The following is a 24232-nucleotide window of genomic DNA, read 5'->3' as shown; positions in this document are numbered from 1 at the left end:
TCAATTGGCTGGTTCAAAACAAAATAATGTCACATGCGAGACCAAATAAAAAGCATAATGCTGCCTTCTTTTATGAGCCAGCACTAGCTCACGCAATAACAAAAGATAGGGAATACAGGCTAAGGTCAGATAACAAGCATGTTTTCTTTAAAGGGAAATCCAATTCACTCCCTTATAAAGCAAGCTAAGATACTATGCTGCCTCTCCGGGACGTTACCACTGACCCGCTTCCTTTCCGGCTTTCTCCCATTGCAAAAAGGCCACCTAGCAAGGCTGCAGTCGGACCTGGCTCTATAATACCACTGGAGAAATTCCCAGATAAGTAACACACCACAGCTCAGAGCCTCGAGCCAGCCAGAGCTCCGCCTCCTCTCACTACATCACCAGAGAACCAGCACACAGCCACTTCCACAAAAGGAATTCCTCTTTGCAGTGTGCATGTGTTAAAAGAGAAAGCAGCACACAGATAGAGAAAAAGCCTGCTTGTGCAATTAAAAGAAATTAGTAGGTGAAAGTGATGTCTTGTTTTACTTTAAATACAATACTCAAAGGAAATGTACCTTTAAGTATATACTGTACATTTAAATTGTGAAATATAAATCCTTTTACACACCATTTATTGGTTGAAGCACTGCACAAATATTAATATTTATCTGCAATTATCTGTATCTAATTGTTGTTTCCTCGTAACAATAATGAAAATAAGAAGATTCTGAGGTGAAATATGACTTTTGTAATCTTAAAAGGTTTTACAAGATTCACCTAGAGAGATGTGTGAGGGAATGACGACAAAAAAAGCTACTGCTTTACTGCAGGAGGCCATAGAGAGGTGTACAGCTGGACTTGAAAGAGGGAAGAGAGAGAGAGCAAAAGCCTTTACTTTGCCTCGCCAGCCGCTGACGACCATATATGGCCCTGGGATTCCCATGGAAAAAGAGAGGGCAGGGTAGAGAGGTAGAGGGAAAATAAGGAAGATATTGTAAGTATACGTTGCACTTCAGCTTACACCCGGCAGCCAAAACAATACCGGCTGGCAAGAGCCAAGTTCGCTGCTATGAGATGTGGCCATAAAGAGGGTTGATAGCTGGTATTATGCGTAAACCACCAGGGTGAATAATGCACTTGTATAATGCTGTAGCCTCTTGCTGCCCCTGACCTGGCATTTAGACTATGGAGAAAATATGCAGAGCATCTGAAACAGTGCCATTTCTCTGGAAGTGTCAAGGGCCATTCACACTGACAATGGTTAAGGCTGTGTGCACACTCAACAAAGCCTTTGATGGAGAGAAATGACTAAGATTTATTCGGGAATTGATGGGAATTCTCTAAAATTCAGTGCTTCTTTTGAAGCAGGTTTCTTGCAGGAAGGGCTCCAACAATCAATGACAGCACTTTGGACAACAAGAGTTCAAAGCCTATGTCACTATCCTTTGCTAATCCCATGCTCGAATTGACAACTTACTGCATTTTTGTGTGCAAAAACTGAACATTTGGAGTAAAGGAGCTTGTCACTGGGACACCCTTCAAAAGTTACACCTTTGTAACTTGTTGACCCCTAAAGGGTGCTCTTAAGTGCCTAAAACAGGATTGCCTAAACATGTTTCTTAAGGACCGCTGTCTTGCAAAGTTTCTCTCCTACTCTAATTACACCGAAAGCTGCCAAAGAAGGTCTTTAGACTTGAATCTTCTTGGCAAGTATGTAAGAGCTAGCTGAAATTCAAATCTAAAGGATGTTGGTCTTGAGTGTAGGGTTGGGCACCAGGCATGGGGCAGTATATGATTCTGAAGGTATGATAACCTTGGATAAAAACATCACGGCTTCACGGTATTGGGATCACTGTTCTATAATATATTCTTTTTAAATGTCTGGGTAAAAAACAAAAAACCTTTTCACCTATTGAACACAATATATTTTATTTTCAGAAACAGTTCAAATATTTTGGAACAGTAAACATGTCAGGCTAAGTGATTTAAAAGAAGCATTGACTTCTGCTGTCTTCATTAGTTTCAAAAACACAAACTTCTTTACAAATTAAAACATATAAAAAAATAAAAGAAAAAAAAAGCTTTATGTCTAGCAACGCCCCTGGGTATAGCAGAAAATTTAGGCAGTTTTAAAACCTTGACTACTCCAAACAGTGGTATACCTTGAAAACGGTTTTCGTCCCATGGCTAGTGGGCACCCCTGACTTTTACTACAAAACATTTTTTTAGCATACAGTGACAAGATAAAGGCCTGGACACACTGACGATTGGCTGTTAGACAGCATCTGGCCATCTGTGAGGTTAGTTTGTTTGGCGTGTTAAACATGTTATCTCTAGTTTGGTTCATGTCTGAGTTAGTTGGCCTGATTCATCATGTAGATGTTTTCTATTGGAGGAGGAATACTTATATTGTTTATTCAGCAGCGAATCAGAGTGAAGGAACAAAAGCATAAGTGGCCAAGCAAACAATTCAAGTGGAAACAAATAAGCTGACTAATTTCATTGCATTTTTCAAATGTTTGCAAAACAATATGGATTATCAGATATTGCACTAATGAATCCCTCTGTGATGAGTGACTAGTACTGTGAAAATGGTACTAAATGTTTCTTTGTTCACAGTTTGTATGTGCGCATCACAAGTTCCGATTTCTCTATGTGGAAGAAACTACTGCCCCTTGCGGGTGAGGAAACACACCTCCTCTCACATAGGTACAGTCAGATGTTGTTCATTTGGTATGTTCATATTCAGCATATTAGTCTGTCGTTGACGTAGCATTTGTATTTTTTAAATCGACACTAGTTTTACAGCTTGATGTGTCTCTGGCTGAACAGGTGCATGTTTTGAACAGAACATTCTTTTCTAGTAAAAAGGGAAGACTTTTGCTTAAAGATGCACACAGGAGCTCTCAACCGATCAACAAATGTTATAATAGGAAATAGTGATAAACAATAGTGGCACTGGGGTGGTCTTGACATATGCATGAAGTTTGTTTTAAAGTGCACAACTAATGGTCAAGCCAGGTTTGAGAGCTTGCAGCAATGTCAGCACCTATGATCTGTCAATCTCCAGAGAGCTGTTTAAATTGAAAGTCCCTGAAAGACAAAGGCTAGGAAAAGCTGAGTGCAAGCTGACTGTGTGGCTTCCTCCACAGACAGAACTACTGCCAATGATGACAGGACATAGATCACTGTGAGGAAAGAGGCTATGAAAGAGGGAAAGCAAGCAAGTGAAAGGGAATTTCATGGTGATTCAGAATCTTCAAGTGGGAAGTGTTTAAACTTTGGAAAACATGTAGTTGTAGAAGAGTGTGAAAGTGTATTTGCATGCAATATTAAGCATTTGACGTGTGTGGGGACAGGCATGTGTAGGTCATTTTTGAAGGGGATGTGAAATGTTCTAGGCTATTTCGAAGCCAAGCCAAGTGGTGTTTTGAAAAAACAACTAGAGCCACTCTCTGAACATTTCAATGGTTATCTTTAGCTTTTGGTTGTATGATAATGTCAACTGTTGGCGATCCTTTCATCACCCTCCATGTCATTAATGTCAATTTCTTGTACAGTTTAACAACTCACCCTTGATGAGCAAACCCGAAGAAAGCATTCAGGACCACTAGAAAGACACCAGGTTGGAGCTTAACTCGACAAAAAAGCAACTACGCTGAAGCAAGACTGGATATACACTTTCTATATCTTAACCATTTCCAAGAAAATCCAGCATGTTGGAACCAAGATGATCCAAGTATGCTCCAAAAATACAAGTGTGGTTATTAACAGCCAACTCTAGAGGTGAATGAAGACCACTTGTAACGCCTTTGTGAGGAAATGAAAAAAATAAACACCTACTTCCTGTTCCACTCTGACAAAGGGTTTTTTCAACACCCTTTAAACTTGCTTAACTCCCCTCCACCCATTACTGTCTGATAAGCCCACGCTCAAACAAATGACAAAAGAACACACCTAATAAACACACAAAAATAAGACGCAGAAGCATAGGAGAAGGTCACAAGTAGCTGACCTTCACACCAAATCACTGCTGCGCCACAGCAATTTTGGATTTGGAATTTGTATACATGTTTGTCCCTCATCCACTTGTATTTCTCATATCCAATCTGTGAAAAAACCAAACAAGCATTCCGACATCTGGTGACCGCAAGGTACAAGCTCTAAAGGTTTGATTGGCTCCATCTGGACAAGAGCACGATTCATAATCACGTCAGCTCGCATGATGTTCCACGCCCACACGCACTGACAGTCATTAGTAAATTGCTAAGATGCTGACCACTGCTGACATTCCTCCAGTGTGACTCAACTATCGTGGATGTAATGAAACACCTCATCACTGATTGAGTGCTTACCTTCACAAGACTGACCATGATAGGTAATAAATATAGGTAATAAAGACCAGTGCTGCTGTGGCTTCTCCATGTCTATTTTGGCCTCTGTAATGCAAGATACTCTAGTGTTTTACTAATACACAACAGTAACTGACCTTCCACTGCATCTTTTTATCATTCTAGAAATATTTTACTCGCAAATCATATCATTCTGTACAAGCTAAATCCTGCACCTTTGAGTGCCCACAATGAGAATTAGGAAGAATAGGATGTGTTCCTGTGATGCAAATTTTATTTTTGAGTGGGCCGTAAGCAGCAAGTCTAAATCTGTCAGTCTTACACAGTTTAAAAAGATGTGTGGCATATCGTTACGGTCCTCTGCAAATAGTTAATCTCATTTTTGTAAATAAGCTGCTCTGAACTGGCTCTTTGAAAGCGGTCCCTCACTTCCCAAAAAAGTGTGTTTGAGCAGTTTTATAAACACATTAGAGGAATAAATTTCAGGTAGGGCATTCTTTTTCTCAGAAGTGCTTGCTTTAATGTGCTTCTTGGAAGTTTAGGAGAGATTTTTTTTAGAAGACCTTCACTATAATATCCAAAACATTGAATAAATTAGGTTAATTCCAACAGATAGCTTTGCTAAATGTTTCCCTACAACCCATGAACATTAGCGGAAAGACAAAAATACTGCATTGAAGGTACTAGGGATGTGCAAACCGAAGTTATTTTTTCCTGTATAGAGTATCATGAGGTGGCCACCGCCATAAAAATTTTTGTACCACCTCTGCCTTCTGACAAAAATCAGGCAGGTAGGCTTCCCACAGACCCCAAAAGTGATGGTCGAATACATTGGTCATGTATTTAATGTAATGCCTTTTTTAAAGATTTACATGATTAGATTGGAAGAATAATGCAAAATGTGTTTATTTCAGGTAGAAAAAAATATCATGATCGGGACACCACCTCCACCTCATTTTGAGCCAGTTAAAACCCTGCTTAACTAGTTAAAGGGTTGCCTGTATAATTGGTCTGGTTAGGAACTCACCTGACCCCAGTCCACACAGTTCTTAGATCGACACATTATTAAGTTCAAAAACATGCTGTCTAGAGGTTAAAATACCACTGCTAGATGCAAAAACTAAACTAATGCTAAATTCTTTATTGTGAATTTTTATTAAATGAAAATTAATTAATTTATTAAAATGAAAATTCTGCCATAATTTCTCCAAACTAATTTGATTTGTATTTTTTGTTGGCCATATAAGAAGGTATACTTAATGTTGGAAACCTGTAACAATTGACCTCCATGTATTTGTTTTTTCCTACGATGGATAACGATTGTTACGGGTTTCCAACGTTCCGTTCTTCAATTTACCTTCTTTTGAGATTTGGAACAAGCAAAGAGTCATGACAATTTGAGTGAACTATCCCTTGAGGTGTTATTGCAAGAGGGAGGCCACGTTGACCATTTCAAGCAGGACCACAGAAATGAAACAAGCAGCAAGTAGTTGAGAATCATTACCCTGAACTAACCTTGGCCAGCCAAAGTGAAAGCTCTTCACTCACAGCCAGTTAAAAAAAGCATGCTGGCATGCAAAGGAAAACCTAAACTGATGTCATTCTATTTGGAAGCAGTGCAAAGGACATACCTTTTATTTGAAGCCCGAGCTGAGAGATTTCTTAGCTCTTTGTGTTATGTTTTTGAGAACTTTCTTGGAATTTCAAGTACTATATGAAATGGCAGCCATTTGTAATCATGTATGAAATCACGTTAGACATTACTCAAGCCCTTGATGCATCTCAGTGAGTGAACATGAAAGATGTACACTCAGCAGATATGCAAGTATAACCTATGCATTGCAGGAATCTAAATCCCATAACTCAGCAGAAGATGCTTTCAACCCTTTTAACGCACTTTTCCACTGCCATGGTTCTGTTGTTAGTTCCTATCCAGTGTCAGTTCTCAAGCCAGTCTTAGCTCTGCAAAGTGGACCACTTAAGTTCAGAATGAATGCAACAGATAGAAACGGAACAATCAGTTCCACATGGAAAGACACATGCTTTATTAGAAAGCTTTTAAAATGGTCAATACCTTTTGGATCGCTTCCTAGAGGCCATCTCTCCAACAAGTGGCAAGTGGTCATTAGCCTTCATATCACAGGATCACATTAAGCAATTACAAAGCCAATCACAGCACAGTACACATTTGTTGTGAATTGCATAATGCTTGTAATTGTGCATTAAAGGTTAAGACAAATCAGGTGGGCTTCAGGCTCTAAAACATTCCACAAGAATTCTTGTGCATCAGCAATTCTCAAGTAAACCAGTTTGAACCTGCAGTGACGCTTGTCTGAAATTGTTCACCTGTTCCACCATGCAGTCATTCAAACCAACGGAGGACATTCCAGAGGTTGGTAGCAACTCACAGAAAATAAATAGTAATAATCAAATTACAAATATACAACAGATGATTCCGAAAGACTTTGGTACTCTGTCAGACCTACAGTTCACATTGATGCATTTTAACCAAGTCCAAACAATGCAGAATTTTACATCCACACATCTAGTGCATGATGGAATCAAATTTACAAAGCCAAGACTGGTCATCATTTTGGTATTCCACTGAGAAAAAAAACCTAAATGGTGTGGAAGTCAACATGTTCAGAGAAAACAGATGACACAACGCTGTAACTCCACTTCAACAGACTTCCTGCCCTTGATTATGGGTTCTTTTCAAACAACCAACCGAAAATATCTCAACACCGCCAACCTGACAGGGGCAAACCTACTCATTGCAAATTGTAAAACATGAGCTGTTGATGTGTTGGTTTCTAATATTAGCATGTCAATCAAATACGCAGACTTTGATGATGACGTAAACCCATAGTGAAGGCCAAGTATAATTTCATTTCACGCTTTAAAAAAATATTGCACAGGAAAAAGGCCAACACAATAAAAATCTCAATGGAACAGATTGCTAACCTTTGATTAAAACCCATACCATTGCTGATCTGTCTCGACAACCCCCTCCAACTTCCTCATAAACAATAAATAATTGAGTGGCATGCAAATTACATGTCCATTACATATGCATGAGAAACCCGGTGATGGGATGGACCCCATCAGAAACCAATTTCAAAACAATTAACATGAATTATTTAAGAGAAAATGGCATCATAACATTTGGATTTACTGAACCAGAAAAATGGCAATACGAATGGTTCAATAAGCCACCTACAATGATAAATCCAACCCATAAATGTCAAACCTTTATCGCAAAACCACTGACCTGTCTTCAGGATTTACCAGAGTTTTGCAATAGCTATTTTTCTATAGTTATGCCATCGTCAAAGCCAAAACACATGTGCTGACATCAGTTTTTGGCTTACAGCAAAGCATGTTTAGCGCCAACCAAAAGGAAATAAGGGCCCACACACCTAATTTATGTCAAGACTGATTTCCTTAAGTCCTTTACTCGTATATAGACAGGGAGAAAATATGACTTCATCACCCTTTTACAGAACGTTACCATGTCCATCATCAGCCAAACTGAGATTAAGGTTTAGTGCAAATGGAAATTAAATTGCACAATGCAAATTTGAAGTATTCTTATAAAGACAACCCACAATTTAGTTTGTGTTTTGTAATACAGAACATTGTATCATACATTACTAAAGGTTACAATTTTAGTATTTTTTGTTAGAGATTTTATATATGATTCCAGAATGATCCAAGATCAGTGTGCCACTACATGTGCCTCACTATTATTCTAGCAGAAATGATGGTTACTATGATAAGTTTTTGAAAAGCATGAGCCTTTAACTCCTTTTAGAGAACAAGCTATGAACAGAAGCACATCTCCCTCTTTCCCAGGAACATGGGCTAATTTAAGGTCCATTTAAGTCCAAATTACCTTGACCTGGTTTTAGATTTCAGGCCCCGATACAAACCTTCTTCTGCTTAGATCAGATATGTAGTATCCTACAGCGCTCCAGTTAAATCTTTCAGTAATAATAATGTTTTCAGAGATTTAAACTAATTTCTGTCAGGAATTTAAAGCCACAATTCAAAATAAAACACTTTCAGTGGCTTATACTGTATTTGTCTCATGGAGTTCTGAAGGAAGAAAAAAAAATAAATAAAAAAACAGGTTTATCTCGGCATACTAAATAAACTTGGCAAAGCTAGCAGATTTGATAATGGCAGTTCTCAAATAAGAATAGATGCACAACACAAGCTATCTATTTAATAGGCACAAGACAGCTAGCCAAAGAAGACTGGGCTGACTTGCAACAAAGAAAGATGAACAAAGATTCACAATAACGCAAAGAATCCAAAGGAGTGTTTCTTTGACTATCTACACTAGATATCAGCTCTAACTTGCCAACTGTATGGCTTAACACACCGCTGGGAATGTAAGGATTCACAATGCACGCTGAGATAACCACGTTGTAGTAGTCTGAGTGATGAAGGAGATGTAAAAAGAATGGAATCCTAACCAAAATTCTGTCATTTACTCCCCCTCATGTTGTAGCTTTCTATTTTCCCCCATACAAATTATATTATGAACCAAGTTTTCTAATAACAATGCTTACAGAAGAATCACTTGTGTAAAGACACCTATGATAAATATTTTAAAAAGTGCATCTTTATTAAAATGTTATGCATGTCTTATTTAAGGCTCCATTTTTATTGGTTTTCTGCAATCAGACCACACATGGTCAGCCAAGAGACATCACCACTTCTACAAAGATATACATTCAGATTAGTCTCACGACCACTTGTGTTCAGATTATTTTGAAACCCTTATATTTCCGTGTTGTGTTCATTTTGATTCAACATAACCAATTACCATGAGTACAGAATAACCTCACAAAAAGATTTACTGCCAAGACTCAACTTAATGTATTAAGTGAGTCTGGGGTAAAAACATGTTATTGAACGTTTCATTTTCATATTTAGCACCATTTGCTACACAGATTAAATTAACTGAGAAGCTATAAGTGTATATAAACTGCAAATAGCTGTCATTAGAGCAGAATAATTATCTTCACTTTCATTATTATGCGATTAAATCATCTGCAATTATGAAAGCAATTTTGATGAGCTAGACAGTAAACCACGACTACCTGAAGTAAATGCTGCTCCATCAGAAAGCACGTGCTGAAGATTTACTACTGAATACAGAACCGGCTTTACTGACAAAACGCCCATGAAGAGAAGAGAAAAAAAGAAAGAAAAAAAAAAAAAAAAAAACGCCTTTGATTAATTGGTCAGCACTATCGAGAAGTATTGATTCCTTGCTTTTAATGATCCTGTGGTTGGTCAGTGAGTAAAAACGAGCTGATCATTTGTGGCTGACTGAACGCTGTCAATCACAGAATAAATGAGATTGAATGAGCTTTGGAAGAGTCTAAGGGTGCTTTCACACCTGTAGATCGATTGTTTTGTTCCAAAACAGGGATTAAAATTGTTACAATCTTGAACTTTGTTCTTGGTGCGGTTCATTTTCACACAGCAAAGTTTCTAAATGGACCAAAATAGCTAAAACAAGTCACGTGCGTGTAAACTCTCGTAAGAGTTCTATGTTTTATTTTAGCCAAGTCCCACTCAGCAGTCATGTATCCTTATTTTAATTTATGACTATGAGAAAGAAGACATTAAGCGAAAAGCTGCACTTTCATTTTGAAAGGGGACACCCACATACATCCTCACCAAATATAAATCAGAGGTAAGATTTCTCATACATAGAATTATGCATTATGTGGGTTATATTATGTATGGTCCGGCACAGTCGCATAGCCTATGCTGTGGCTGAAGCCGATGTGCACCTCATGCACTGTAACTACAGGTCGCAATGACGCAAAGGGCAAGCTCTGTGATTGGTCGGCTTGGTAGCAGTGACATGTGTGGGCGGTGCGGAGAGCCGCAAGCCTGATGGAGCAAGTGTTTACAAGCGTGGAGTCCCGTAAAGGAGCACCAGATGGAGACTTATTTTGTGTATCGGTCCCAACCTCTGAATTAGCAAGTTAGCTACTTGTACATTAAGGTAGCGTTCAAAAAATAAAAATAAAAACACCAGTGAAGAAACTCGACACAGAGAAACATAAAATCCTACTGCCAGCTACATGTTTTGAAGTGTTACTGTAGAACAACACAAACAGCACGAAGAAGTATAAATGCATGGTTACGCGCAAGGCAGGTGCCATGGGTCATGCCGATCACTCGACGCAGAAGTATAAACCAACCTTAAGGGATAAACAGCTCTCGTTAATAGTTCAGCATGCTTTCACTTTCATATTTGACAAACACATTTAGCGGTAAAAAAAAAAAAAACATACCACCCTTCTCATAATTCTCATTCATATAGCCTATATATGCCTGTTACATATCCACAATACACTGAGGTAAAGCCTGGTTTGTTAGCTTGTTGGATCCTATTCCTTTCTAACTATGATCAATCCGCTTTAGAGTTTGTATCAATCGAAAAGGGACAACCTCATTTAGGAAATCTCTGATCAATTGTTTTGGCGTTGATCAGAGCGCGATTGCTGGATTCACATATGACGAACGAACCACGCTAATGGGGGAAAAGCACCAGGTTCCGAAACAAACATCTAGGTGTGAAAGCACCCTAAAAGTGGACAACAAAACGCTTTATACAACATTTTACTGGTATTTAGTTTCATTCACTTGTAATCTGATTAACAACATCTTAACGTTAGCAATAAAATCTTATATATGAAAATAACCTGTAAAAAAAAAAAATTGTCATCAAGGAAGTGAATATGCAGAATATATTCATAGAATAAAAACTTTTTGTTCCACATAAGCCAGACGTTATACAGGTTTAGACTGATATAAAGGTCAGCAAATGACGACAATTTTCATTAAAATACGGTTCTAGATGTTAAATATAAATTCAAGTGGCATCATTTCCTTGAGCTGCTGCTGTGCCTCCTGATCTGTCATATCAGTTATCATACCATCTTTATGAATCACCTGTTAACAAGCCTGATGCAAATATTGTTGAACACACAAAAAATGCGACAGACTCATGCAACCAGATACAGTCTGGCACCTCTGTCACAGACTGACACATTTGAAAAAAAAATAACCAAATGAACGAAAGTATTGTTTTGCCTTAATTATGCCTCATTATGTGCCTCTGTTTGTGACGCCGTGAAGAAAGGAGTAAAACGGTGTGACTTGAGGTGGAGGCTGTTTTGGCTGGGGGTGTAAGTGACAGCTGAGGAATTCTGGGTCTGCCATGGTTTCCAATGAGAGACACGACAGGAATGCAGGCACAGGACGACAGAGCCACAACCCTTCCCTCCCGACACACACAAGTGCATATCTTCACCTACCTCCTTACTGAAACCCATATAAAAGCCTGACCTCACCGATGACAGCACGGCAGACAATTCCACCAATGCCGTAAATGACATGTTTCGGACTTAAAGGTTGCCGCCAGACGGCACTTCCATTCCAGGTTGAAGACTGCAAAATTATGTGTGCGCAATACATTCGTTTGAAAAATATCACACTTACGAAACCCTAGTCCTTGGAAAACATTAAGGAACAGTCTTGCAGACACCAACGCTTCAAGCCTCAAGCGTAAGCTGCAGTTTCTCGCCTCTATTTGCATACCGCCTCCACAAAGTTGTTGAGCCACTAGAAATTTAACCATTTTTTTTTTCTTCGAGTGGTTAACTGCAATGATTATATACATGAAAGATGCACCATATTTCTGTCAACACTCTTATCTGGGAGAAGATTGTAAAAGCACGGTAATCTAGGTCAAATTTCACCCTCAAACTGGGAAAAAACTGGCTTAAAGATGAAAAGGGGTTAGAAGCAGTTTAACAATAAAAAGACAAAAAAAGTTAAACTGTTCTATCACTACATTTTTAAATTGATTCACAGAATATAACAGTCATTTGATGACATTAAAAAGGCTCCAAGTACAACACTGCATCACCAAAATATTAAACAACTGAACTATTTTCATAGTAATGTATTTTTTATTTAATGCCATGTCAGCAACCAAGGCTATTTTCATGACAGGAACCTTTCAATAACAAATATACAATTAAAAAAAACTAATGAATACATCAATTAAATATGATTTTTAGTGTTAATACATGATAAAAATTCTAAAATCTTTTCTGGGGTCACTTTGCTAAAAATGTCCTTAAGAGAGTTCATTTCATTTAAAAAGTCTTCTGCAATCATTAAAAGCAGGACAGTCCAGTAAAGTGTGTTTTATAGTAAGAGGAATTGTGCAGTACAAACACTGAGTAGGGTTTTCACCTTGGAGCAAAAAACCATGGGTTACTCTTGTATGCCCAATACGACATCTGGTAAAAACCACTTGATCACATCTAGTCTGAAAATGTCTTAAAATTCTGTGTGAGAATTCAGGTTGGATTTCATGTTATTTAACTATTTTCATAGACATGTATCATTTATTTATATATGTATAATGTAGGACAATAAATATAAGCATGTTCATGACAAGTTTTGCAAGGTTCACTCATTTATTGATATTTTTTCATTTTTAAAAACTTTTTGTCTTCTCTGCATTAGCAGAGGCACAGGAAATGAGGGCAAAAAGAGGAAGGACATCACAATGTGATGCAAGCCAGATTCAAACTGCTTTTGCAGTGTGATCACATTTGGCAGATTTTGTCAGATTAAAACAAACCCTAATGCAGTTTATTTTAGCAAGCATTAATTTTGCCAACCAAACCCTGGTGTATACCATACAAGACAACCGAGATCTATGAAAAAAAAAAAAAAAAAATCATAAGAGGCTTTTATTTTTTTGGGTTCATATCTAAGATTCCAGACTTAAAAATGACCAGGACTTAAACGTATGATTTTCTCTTTTTGGACTTAAAGAGAAAGCATGAGACGTAGACTACACATGTAAACATAATCCAAGTAGCAATATCCATATGCAAAACCAAATAAGCCATGGCATTCAAACAAAATGAATGACTCAGAATATTAATCCACACTATTGAAATGAACAACAAGTAACATAAGCCAAAGCCAGGTTTCTTAAGAGATTGAGCAGTGCAGAATGTGGGTTGACTGGCTGCTAAAGTTAGCGTTCTTGCACTCGCCTGCAGGCCAGTCTGCACGTGATATATATAACCCCAGCCTTAGAGCTATGACAGTCACTGGAACCAGCACACCACGTACCTCCCTGGATAAACACAGCAGTGCGCTGAAAGTGAGGTCACTACCTGTCCGAGCAAAGATGAGATGAAACCTTCCCAACGGGGGACGAATTGCATGAACTCATTTTAGCCCCTTACACATGACTGGAATGAATCAAAAACTCTCAACGGTGCATCTAGTTCTGCAAATAAAATGAAAATGAACAGTGCATACATTCGTTTGCGTGGTTAAAAAAAAAACAATAAATCCTAATTCTGACTCGGTCGCAACATTGCTGTGAGTAAACTACTTCGCAGGGGACACAGATGTCCATTTCCTGTTTCTAGAGTATGCGTGTGACATTGGAGATCTGCTCGGAGAGCCTAGGGCGAGCAAAACATTGAACCAAGGCAAATGAATGTATATAACACCACATGACTTCAATCCTTTATATCTCAAAGTCAAGCTTAGGATTGTAAACTGGCTTTGAGTTCAACTCTAAAGTTACATAAAAGTGAATGGTTTAAAAAGGTCTGCAGTGCACAAATACGGTCATGCATTTAAATAAGAGAACGTAATAAAAGTGTAATTAATCATTCTGAATAACACTCAGCGAAGCAGCTTGTTAAATCCGAGGCTTTGTCTAGTAGTGTGTAGGGCTGTAAATCGAATGCTTCATCACAATATGCTGTGACACTGATTCTCTTTGCCAGCAATATAACATTTGCCCACTGCCTTGATAAAATTTGATTAAATTCTATGTCTTCTGTCAATATTATCTGCCTATTTATCCAACTACTATTAATGTAACCTAAATATAAGATGGACATTTAATTCAACATAAAATTGCAAATACTTTTTCCCATTTTGGACATTCAAAAAATACATTAAGCCATGAGATCATCAAATGTCTGAAAACATCACTGGTTGGGCAATGAGAAATAAATATACACAGTGAGAAAAGTCTAGTGTGCTGACTTCACTCTTTAAACTGCATAAATATAGTATTCCTAAGAGGACACAGAAAAAAATGATGCAAATATTGGATGGCTGGTTCTCTTACTGCTGTCAAACCTTCTGCGATACTTCATAGACAAACATATATATGGTCTAAGACAAAAAAAAAGTGTAATAATGCTTCAGTTTTATTTATTTATTTTACATTAGAAGTTTTTTTTTTGATTATCACATCTATATCCATAATTTACAAGTAGCCCACTAAAAATGTCATTGAATGTAACAAAACTTCTTTACAAAAATTCTGTCAGGCATATTTAAAATCAAGAAAAAAAATCAATTAATGATATATTAAAAGACTTTATGCAAGGATCACAGCGCAGCACTAAAATATGAATTTAAAGTGATGTTAAATCTTTATACTGTCACTATGCTGCAAATTACTAGGTTTAATCAATTTGTCAAAGACATTTTAAACAATTATAATTTAAAACAATCCAGCGTGATCAATTATTCCTAAATATATATTTTAAAAGGGCAAAGTAGTCATGTTTCACTTAAACTGAATGACATTTTTACATCTGTATATGTTGACATTTTATTTTCACCAAGGTTTGAAACATGCGATTTCATTGTGAAATCTATGTGCCCTTAATACGCTAAATAAAATGTGTACATTTAATGCAAATACCAAAATGTCTTTGACCCATAGGTTCATTCTATAATAAAATTTCAGATATATTTTATGGGCTATATGTCGCATCAATCAAATGATAAATATTATTTACTGATTTATTCTTTTCAATGAACTGTTAAACCTCTAGTAAAATGCTAGGGCTGTGCAAGATGAATATATTGCATGGAAAAAATAAATAGTCTATCTTTTCATCTTATGCTCTATCGATTATTTTGTGGTGTTGCAAATGACACAGTTCATGGTAATAGTAATACTTTTTCCATGATCACTATCTTATACACCATTATGTGCAGGCAAAAACAGGACAAATTTGCAAGCTCAAGTTCAATGCTTACATTTGGCATTTTATTTTGTAATATTTTATGTTGGGCTTGTGATCATTAGCATTTGAAAGTGATTTATATTTATTTTATATTTCTACACTCCTAAAACATTTGCCCTGAAGTTCTAAATAAACTAGACATAAATATACAAAAAAAAATATGAGTTCATTTTTGAGCATACATTAAAGTGCTTTTTTTCGTGGTCAATAAAAGAACTGATTTGTCCCATTTCTGAGCCTTATAGTATACCAGATTCCAAATGTTAAGTTCAGACTTTTGTGAAGAGTAAAACTATATCATTCCTCATAATCTAAGACTCAACTGTACAAACATATGGACTATAACATTATTAAAATACAATACTACTCTGTAAATGCTAAAGAAATGAAGTAATACAGAGTTATATAGATAATTGGATCAGTACACTCTCAGAAATAAAGGAGCTGTCAACTGGGGCAGTACCTTCTTAAAAGATACATATTTGTACCCAAATAGTCCAGTGGTGCCTTAAAGGTGCATATTAGTACCCAAATGCATCTAAAAAGTACCTTTGAGGTACCATTTGTGGACCCTTCAGGTACAAATATGTACCTTATGAAAAGGTACTGCCCCAGTGACAGCTTCTGTATCTTTATTTCTGACAGCATAGCATCAGCAAATTATGTAATAATGCTGCAAAAATGACAAAATCTGACAAGAAAAGACAAAAATAAGATTCTGACCCATTTAAAAAGTAATTTAATAATCTTTCCTGATGATCCTGCAAGTCACAAAAAAAGCCAATAACGACTGCAATTTATTATTTACAATATAAACACACCTGTGCTTTACGTTTGCGGCAACGTGCAAAAATTCTCATTTCGCATTGACGCAATCATCTAAAAAGCCAGTGATTTTTACAGAGCACCCAGATGCACATCATTTATATACAAAATGCCTTCAGCACAACTAAACGCGTGCGTCTTTAACAGCGTGTTTAAAAACAAATACCATTCGCAATGAACTCACTGCCGGCCGGTCACATGCTAAACCTCTCCGCTGCCTCACACGTCCACATACATAAACACACGGAGCAGACCCAATAGAGAAAAAGAGCCTCTCCAGTCATGGTTAGGTCTCAAGAGCTGCATCCAAATTCTTTCCTCCCCCTGCCTGAACACCGGCCCAAAAAAAGGCAAGTGCTTTTAAACGCATGAGCCTGTACAGACAACCTCCTGCAGTCACTTACAGCCACATCAAACTCACTGCGGCGCTTTACAATCTTCTATCCAGCTCAAATTCTGTGACACTTGTAGAGTAGACATCTACCAAGTATATTTGTGATGTCAAGCTGAATTATAAAAGCTTAGCTAATAAGCATGGGACGATAACCGTTTTCAAGATTTACCGCGTTTTGGAAATGTCAAGGGTTTTAAAACCGCCAAAATGTTCTGCTATACCGTTCCTACGGTATCAGACAACAGTATCTTCAGCAAAAAAAACATATCTAAAGATGCAGTAAAACGTAAAGAAATAAGTGTTTTTTTTTAACTCATGAAGACAGCAGAAGTCAATAATTCATTTGAATTATTCAACATGACATGTTTGCTGTTCCAAAGTATTTTAAATGTTTCTCAAAATAAAATATATTGTGTTCAAACTAGAAAAAAAACTTTTGTTTTTTTACACAGGCAATTAAAAACAACATTAATTAGAGCAGTAATCACAATACCGTTAAACCGTGATATTTTTATCCAAGGTTATTATGCTGTCAGAAACTTATACCGGCCCATGACTATTATCTAATTTAAATATCAACAAGAGAGCTTAAGAATGTTTACATCAGACCGTGAACATGTTGATCGTGCCAGCAATGCCCAAATATGTAGTTTAGATAGTTAAGAATACGTTAGAATTATGACCAAATCAGGGTCATAGTAGTCTATGTTTTTATGTTAACCTTATTTACATACCGTTCTAAACAAATTCAATTAGATGACTGACTATTAGGGACTGCCACTAAAAAACATCCATCTTTTATGCTATAATATATTTTTGCACAAATCAGTAGTATGTTATAAACCTAGCAACGAAATTAGTGCGACACATTTCATTAACGATATTTACAGTTTAGCTTAGAAAACTGTATCTTAAAGAAATGGGAAATTGGAACTGGTAAACTTTGACCTTCTTTCAAATGGAACCACAAATGTAAATTAAGATACAGTTCCAGAACTGACAGCAATGCCAGTCATTGTATGAAAAAAGATGCATTAAAGGGTAGTAGTGATGAGTGTATTGTGTCAGTAACAAACAAAAAAAGTTGTTAAAATATAAAGCTCACTAAGTAAAAACAAAACACAAACATTAACTTGTAAATATGATCTATCTAGGGTCGTAAATTCAGCCTTTTAAAATAACCCTCACTTTCATTGACTCCCAAATTCAGTTGTAAACACGCAAACTTTCATCTTTCTTTGTCAGAAAAACAAGTTTGCTCAAAAAAAAAAAGCAGCATGTTGAACAGTTACACGGATTTTTACAGCCTCAAAACAACATAGTAAAGTGACAGTTCGTCCAAACAATGAATTAAAAACAGGTGTAACTTCAAGACAATATTAGTTCGAAACTTTATATCGTTGTTATTGCACCTGTACATCTTGAGGTAAATTGTAATAACTGACAGCGTCGCTGCACTCACTGTATGAATATGATGTAATATAAATGAATGGAGCTGTCAGTCTTCTAACCCTCATCTTCTGTGTTACAAAAAGCACAAATAAAATCGGTTTGGAACAACACGAAAGCTAGCAAAACATCACAACATTTTACTTCTTAGCGAATCATACGTAACTTCTGTACATTCATTAATTCTGCAACCAGTCACGTTTTATAATATTCGACCTTCCACACTGAAATCGCATTAAGTTGGACAGAGTTTTTCCTCCATAGCCGCTACATTTTGGGTCAATAATCTGTAACGCAACATACGTGTCAACTGGAAAGCCTCTTTCCCAAATACACAACCGTGCTAACTGGTTGCTATGCACTTTTGTAGCATAATTTCAATGGTGACCAGCGCATCAAAACACATTTACAAATCAGCTCCTTGAATTTACATCAAACACAACTCATACACATTCAATAATGAGTTGATCCATGAGTTACTGTCCTGTAAATTACTGCCACATAATCTATGATCTGAGCGGCTAATAAGCTAACCAGCAGCTAACACATACACACAAACACCCGAGAACTAACCCGACAGTCACTTCCCTGCCTTCACACACTCATTCACACACATATGTGATTATTCTAAGATGCCCGAACCAACACAGAGCACATAAAAAAGAAAAATCCATTTCGATCACTGTCCGATTAGCTTCAGCGGCTACGCGGTTCCGCAAAACGGCCCGACGAAGATGGTGATGATGATGATGATGGTGGTGGTGGTGGTGTCGAACTGAGTAAACACAACCCAAAAAGCACCGGTCGTCCTCACACACGGGTCAGTCCGTAACGCAACGCTCTTCTTACCTGGTGCAGAGCGGTGAGTCCGTCCACATTGGCGTAGTTGATGTCGGCGCCGCGATCGAGCATTCGCAGCACCTCCTCAGTGTCTCCGCTCGAGCAGGCGGCCAGAAACACGGCGCCATCGTCGAACTTCACCTTCGTCTTCTTCTTCTTCAGGACGGGCGGCTCGAGGTCCGTCTCCGAGCCTATCCAGCGCTTTAACTGCTCGTTCCGCTTCTGCTTGGCGTCCGCCATCTTCATCCCCTCGAGCCTGGCGCTTCTTATCTGTCTCGGATGGAAGATATACTTTATACTGCCACTATCCCGACTCGGCGCGCTGGGGCGTGGGAGGGGACGGTACGGTACGAAAGAGAGGGGGGGGGGGTGACTGGTGGTGAGCAAGGCTCAAAAACCTGGTTACGCCAAGATATCGCGAGAATGTGCGACGTCACAGCCCCGGATCTGCAGCATGACGTCACCTTTATGGGGCAATACCGTACAGTCTATGGGCAATTCTTACATTCTCTTATGTGAAGTAGAACATAGAATAATTAACTTGTTTTGGAGAAGAAATATGATATTTTTCTTTAAATCAGATTTTTATTATTTGTATTATTTATATGTATTTTCCCTCTCTCTTCTTTCCTGTTTATCCTATGTGGATATTGTGTAAATGATTGTATAAGTTTACAGTATGTTTTATATTGTTGTACAAAAAAAGTATATGAGCAATACTAAAATGCAGAATTTTCAGTTGTGCGTCAGTACACAACATAAAAACAACTTATGAATATTACAATAATTGTTTTTATTACTTTTTATAATATTTTGTAATTCTACTGTTCAATATAAAACATAAGAACATGACTTCTTAAAATGACTAAAACGGAGTTATGTTTTTTTTTTTGGCAAATTCATGTTTGATTCAATTCAATTTATGTTTATTTCTTTTACAATTTAGATAAAGAAGCTTAACATAGATGTTCTGGTAAATTGAAACTGTGTCCGTCCAAATTCATCAGAATCAGAATCAGAATCAGAATCAGTTTTATTGCCAAGTGTGCTTCACACACACAAGGAATTTGTTTTGGCTACAGAAGCTTCCAGTGTACATAAAGTGACAAGTGACAACACAAAATAATAACAAAACAAAAAAAATAAAATAAAATAATAATAAAAAATGATGAACATTAAACAGATGCGGTTAGTGAAGAAACCTGGATGTTGAGTTGTATGTACAGATTGTTATAAATATACAGGTTATAAGGTGCTGTGTACAAGTGCGAATGTAGAAAGTATTGCATTGTATATTGATATAAGGTGCTGTGTACAAGTGCGTATGAGAAAGTATTGCACATATTTATTGCACAGTAGGGGAATATTTAACTGTTCATAAGGTAGACAGCCTGAGGAAAAAAACTTTTCCTGTGTCTGGCTGTTTTTGTGCTTGGTGCTCTGAAGCGCCGACCAGACGGTAACAGTTCGAACAGGTAGTGTGCTGGGTGTGAGGCGTCCAGAGTGATTTTGCGAGCCCTTTTACTCACTCTGGAAGAGTACAGTTCTTGAAGTGTAGGAAGGGTTGTGCCAGTGATTCGTTCAGCAGTCCGGACTATTCGCTGTAGTCTACGGAGGTCGGTTTTGGCAGCTGAGCCGAACCAGACGGTGATTGAAGTGCAGAGGATGGATTGGATGACAGCTGAGTAGAACTGTACGAGTAGCTCCTGTGGCAGGTTGAACTTCCTCAGCTGACGAAGGAAGTACAGTCTCTGCTGGGTTTTCTTCACAATAGAGTCTATATGAATGTCCCACTTCAGATCCTGAGAGATGGTGGTGCCCAGGAACCTGAATGACTCTACTGCAGCCACAGTGCTGTTCATGATGGTGAGTGGGGGGAGTGCAGGGGGGTTTCTCCTGAAGTCCACTATCATCTCCACTGTTTTAAGCGTGTTCAGCTCCAGGTTGTTGTATCTGCACCATAACGCCAGCCGCTCCACCTCCTGTCTGTATGCAGACTCGTCACCATTCTGGATGAGGCCGATAACAGTAGTGTCGTCTGCAAACTTAATGAGTTTGATGGAGGGGTCTTTTGCAGTGCAGTCGTTGGTGTACAGGGAGAAGAGCAGTGGAGAAAGAACACATCCCTGGGGGGCACCAGTGCTGATGGTGCGGCTGTCGGATGTGATTTTGCCCATTCTGACTAGCTGTTGTCTATCTGTCAGAAAGCTGGTGATCCATTGACAGACAGAGCTAGGAACAGAGAGCTGGGCCAGTTTGTACTCAAGCAGTGATGGGACGATGGTGTTAAAGGCAGAACTGAAGTCTACAAACAGAATCCTTGCGTAGTTCCCTGGTTTGTCCAGATGTTGTAGGGTATAATGCAGTCCCATGTTGACTGCATCATCCACAGACCGGTTTGCTCTATAGGCGAACTGCAGGGGGTCCAGCAGGGGTCCAGTGATGTCCTTCAGATATGCTAGCACCAGTCTTTCGAATGACTTCATGGCCACAGATGTTAAGGCCACAGGTCTGTAGTCATTGAGTCCTGTGATCTTTGGCTTCTTCGGGATTGGGATGATGGTGGAGCGCTTAAAGCAGGATGGAACTTTGCGCTGTTCCAGTGATCTATTGAAGATATGTGAGAAAATGGGAGCCAGCTGGTCAGCGCAGGTTCTCAGACAGGCTGGTGAGACACCATCTGGCCCTGGTGCTTTCCTTCTCTTCTGTTTACTGAAGATCTGACGCACATGATCCTCACTGATCTGAAGAGCAGGGGGGGAGAGGAAGATGGCTGGAGGTGTTGATGGCTGTGTAAGGCGATGGTCCGGGCTGTGTTGATGTGGTATTGATGGCCGTGTAGGGAGACGGTCCGGGCTGTGTTGATGTGGTATTGATGGCCGTGTAGGGAGACGGTCCGGGCTGTGTTGATGTGGTGTTGATGGCTGTGTAGGGAGATGGTCCAGGCTGTGTTGATGTGGTGTTGATGGCTGTGTAGGGAGATGATCCGGGCGGGTGTGAGGTGTCTGGTCATAGGTGTCAAACCTACAGTAGAACATCAATGCGCAGCTCCACAAGTCCCAAACCAAGCAAACCAGTGGCGAAGAACAAAACTTCCCCAATTGACGAAAGTGAAGGGAAGAAACCTCGAGAGAAACCAGGCTCAGTTGGGCAAGACCATTTCTCCTCTAGCCAAACTTCTTGTGCAAAGTCTAGGTGGCAGAGGCTGGAACTCTTCCTACACAATTATTTAGTGTTATTTTTAAATTTATTTTTCTAAAAAAAGATCATTATAAAACAATTACATTAAATTTAATCATAACAGCTTTAACTGCCCCTTGTTTTTAAATCATATGAAAAACTTTAATATTTTGTATTTATATTACCTTTATGTATTATAGTTACAATATACAAGTTATTATACACTGCAAAACCCAAAAAGTTAAGGTAACTCAAACTGTTTGGGGAAATCGATTGCAACAAACCATTTAAGTTCAACTAACTAATCCTAATGAGTACTGTAAACTTACTCCATTTGAGTCAATGAAGCAATTTGAGCACAGTAAAATCCAATAAATGAAGAGAACTCTAACCAACTGAGTACTGTAAAACCCAATAAGTAAAGGCAACTCAAACCGTTTGAGGAAACCGATTGCAACAAACAATTTGAGTTAAAAAACTAATCTATATGAGTACCGTGAACTTACTCTATTTAAGTTGAAGTGATGAGGTATTTAATTAACTCGTTACCTTCAACACTGAGTTCAAAACTCTTTTCAAATGAGTAAAATTAACTTTCAGTAAATTTTGAGTGACTACACTCATTTCATTTCATAAAGTTGACTTGGGTTTTGCAGTGTAGTGGTGTTTTTTATTATGTTTGTAAGCAATACTTGATTGACGACGAGGCGTTGAATTTTTAGAAAAATACTGCACACCTGAGGTGGTGATGCATCCTCGACATGAAGTAGTCTCCGTTACACCTCTGTTTTCTAAGAATGCAATGAACCAGAGTCAATTATTCCGTTTAAACTAACCACACCTAAAGGCACTGTTCAGATGTTGTGCTTCAAGATATTTGTCAGTTTCTTACCCATCTCTTCCTTCTGTTTTCTTTAGATTTTTGACAGTTGTAGGCTGTGACATAACTGAAATCATTCAGTCATCAGTGATATGGAACTGTAATTAAAAGTCCCATGAAATTAAAATAAAGTTTTTAGTTGTTAGAATTAGTATTGTTCATTTTTAAGATATCTATAAGCAAGAGCGCACCAAAACATTGACAAAAGTTACGTTTAGAAGATATAAAACTGATATAAACATGTAAAGCTTGCAGTTTGTCACTTCAGCCGAAATGGAAAGATGGTTTTATTCACATTAACTCACACTACAGTTTCTCATCACATCATAACCAATCAAATGCTCTCTAGTATCTGACATGCCCCGCCCCTTCAAGAGGCTTCTCATTTGCTTTTCACTTGATGCCCTTGAGTTCAACCACTCTTGCTAGCAGAGCTGTGACAAAACAAAACACTATTGGATGTTTTTTTTAAAAGGCGAGGAGCTACACGTCAAACATCGAATAAAAATGCACATTTCAAAGCACTTCATGGAACCTTTAAACCAAAACCTTCATGGAATTACTTATGTGCGTTTACCTGAAAAAAATTCTAAACTGTAGAATGTTCATCAGCCAATTAGAATTAAGCATTCAACATCCCCGTAGTCAACACAGTGGCTCAGGGGTTAGCACTCTCGCCTCACAGCAAGAAGGTCACTCAAGGTTCAAGTCCCGGCTGGGCCAGTTGGCATTTCTGTGTTGAGTTTGCATGTTCTCCCCGTGTTCATATGGGTTTTCTCTGGGTGCTCCGGTTACCCCAACAGTCAAAAGACATGCGCTATAGGTGAATTGAATAAACTAAATAGTCCGTAGTGTATGAATGTAAGTGTGAATGAGTGTGTATGGATGTTTCCCAGTACTGGGTTGCAGCTGAAAGGGCATCCGCTGCGTAAACCATATGCTAGAATAGTTGGTGGTTCATTCCGCTGTGGTGACCTCTGATAAATCAGAGACTAAGCTGAAGGAAAATGAATGAATGAACAGCCCGTATAGAAATTGTATATAAGATAAAATAGGTAATTTCTAAATTTTAAATTGTGGAATCGATATAAATTATTGTTGTACTAAAATTATTAACCCATTTCCACACTTTTCCACTCCATTTTACTTTGTTTCTAAAGCATTTTGACGTTAAAAAATTCTATAACACCTGATTACCTGA

At 38.1% G+C, this 24232-nt stretch overlaps 1 protein-coding gene across 2 annotated transcripts in view; it reads right to left on the bottom strand.

The window, feature by feature from the left end:
• Nucleotides 1-19308, bottom strand: part of ppp1r12a (protein phosphatase 1, regulatory subunit 12A) — a 118126-nt gene extending 98818 nt beyond the window's left edge. Inside the window, exon 1 of one of the 2 annotated variants that reach the window (XM_056455582.1) lies at nucleotides 18981-19308. In XM_056455582.1, the coding sequence (XP_056311557.1) occupies nucleotides 18981-19217 (237 nt within the window). In that variant the 5' untranslated portion in view covers nucleotides 19218-19308. The remainder of the gene's footprint in view (nucleotides 1-18980) is intronic. The other variant, XM_056455583.1, reaches the window with a different exon arrangement.
• Between the last annotated feature and the right edge of the window lie 4924 nt (nucleotides 19309-24232).

The sequence above is a fragment of the Danio aesculapii genome, chromosome 4 (genome assembly GCF_903798145.1).
Source record: "Danio aesculapii chromosome 4, fDanAes4.1, whole genome shotgun sequence".
Classification (NCBI taxonomy): Eukaryota; Metazoa; Chordata; class Actinopteri; order Cypriniformes; family Danionidae; genus Danio; species Danio aesculapii.
The sequence above is the reverse complement of the archived record's forward strand: the minus strand, read 5'-3'. Positions and strand labels throughout refer to the sequence as shown.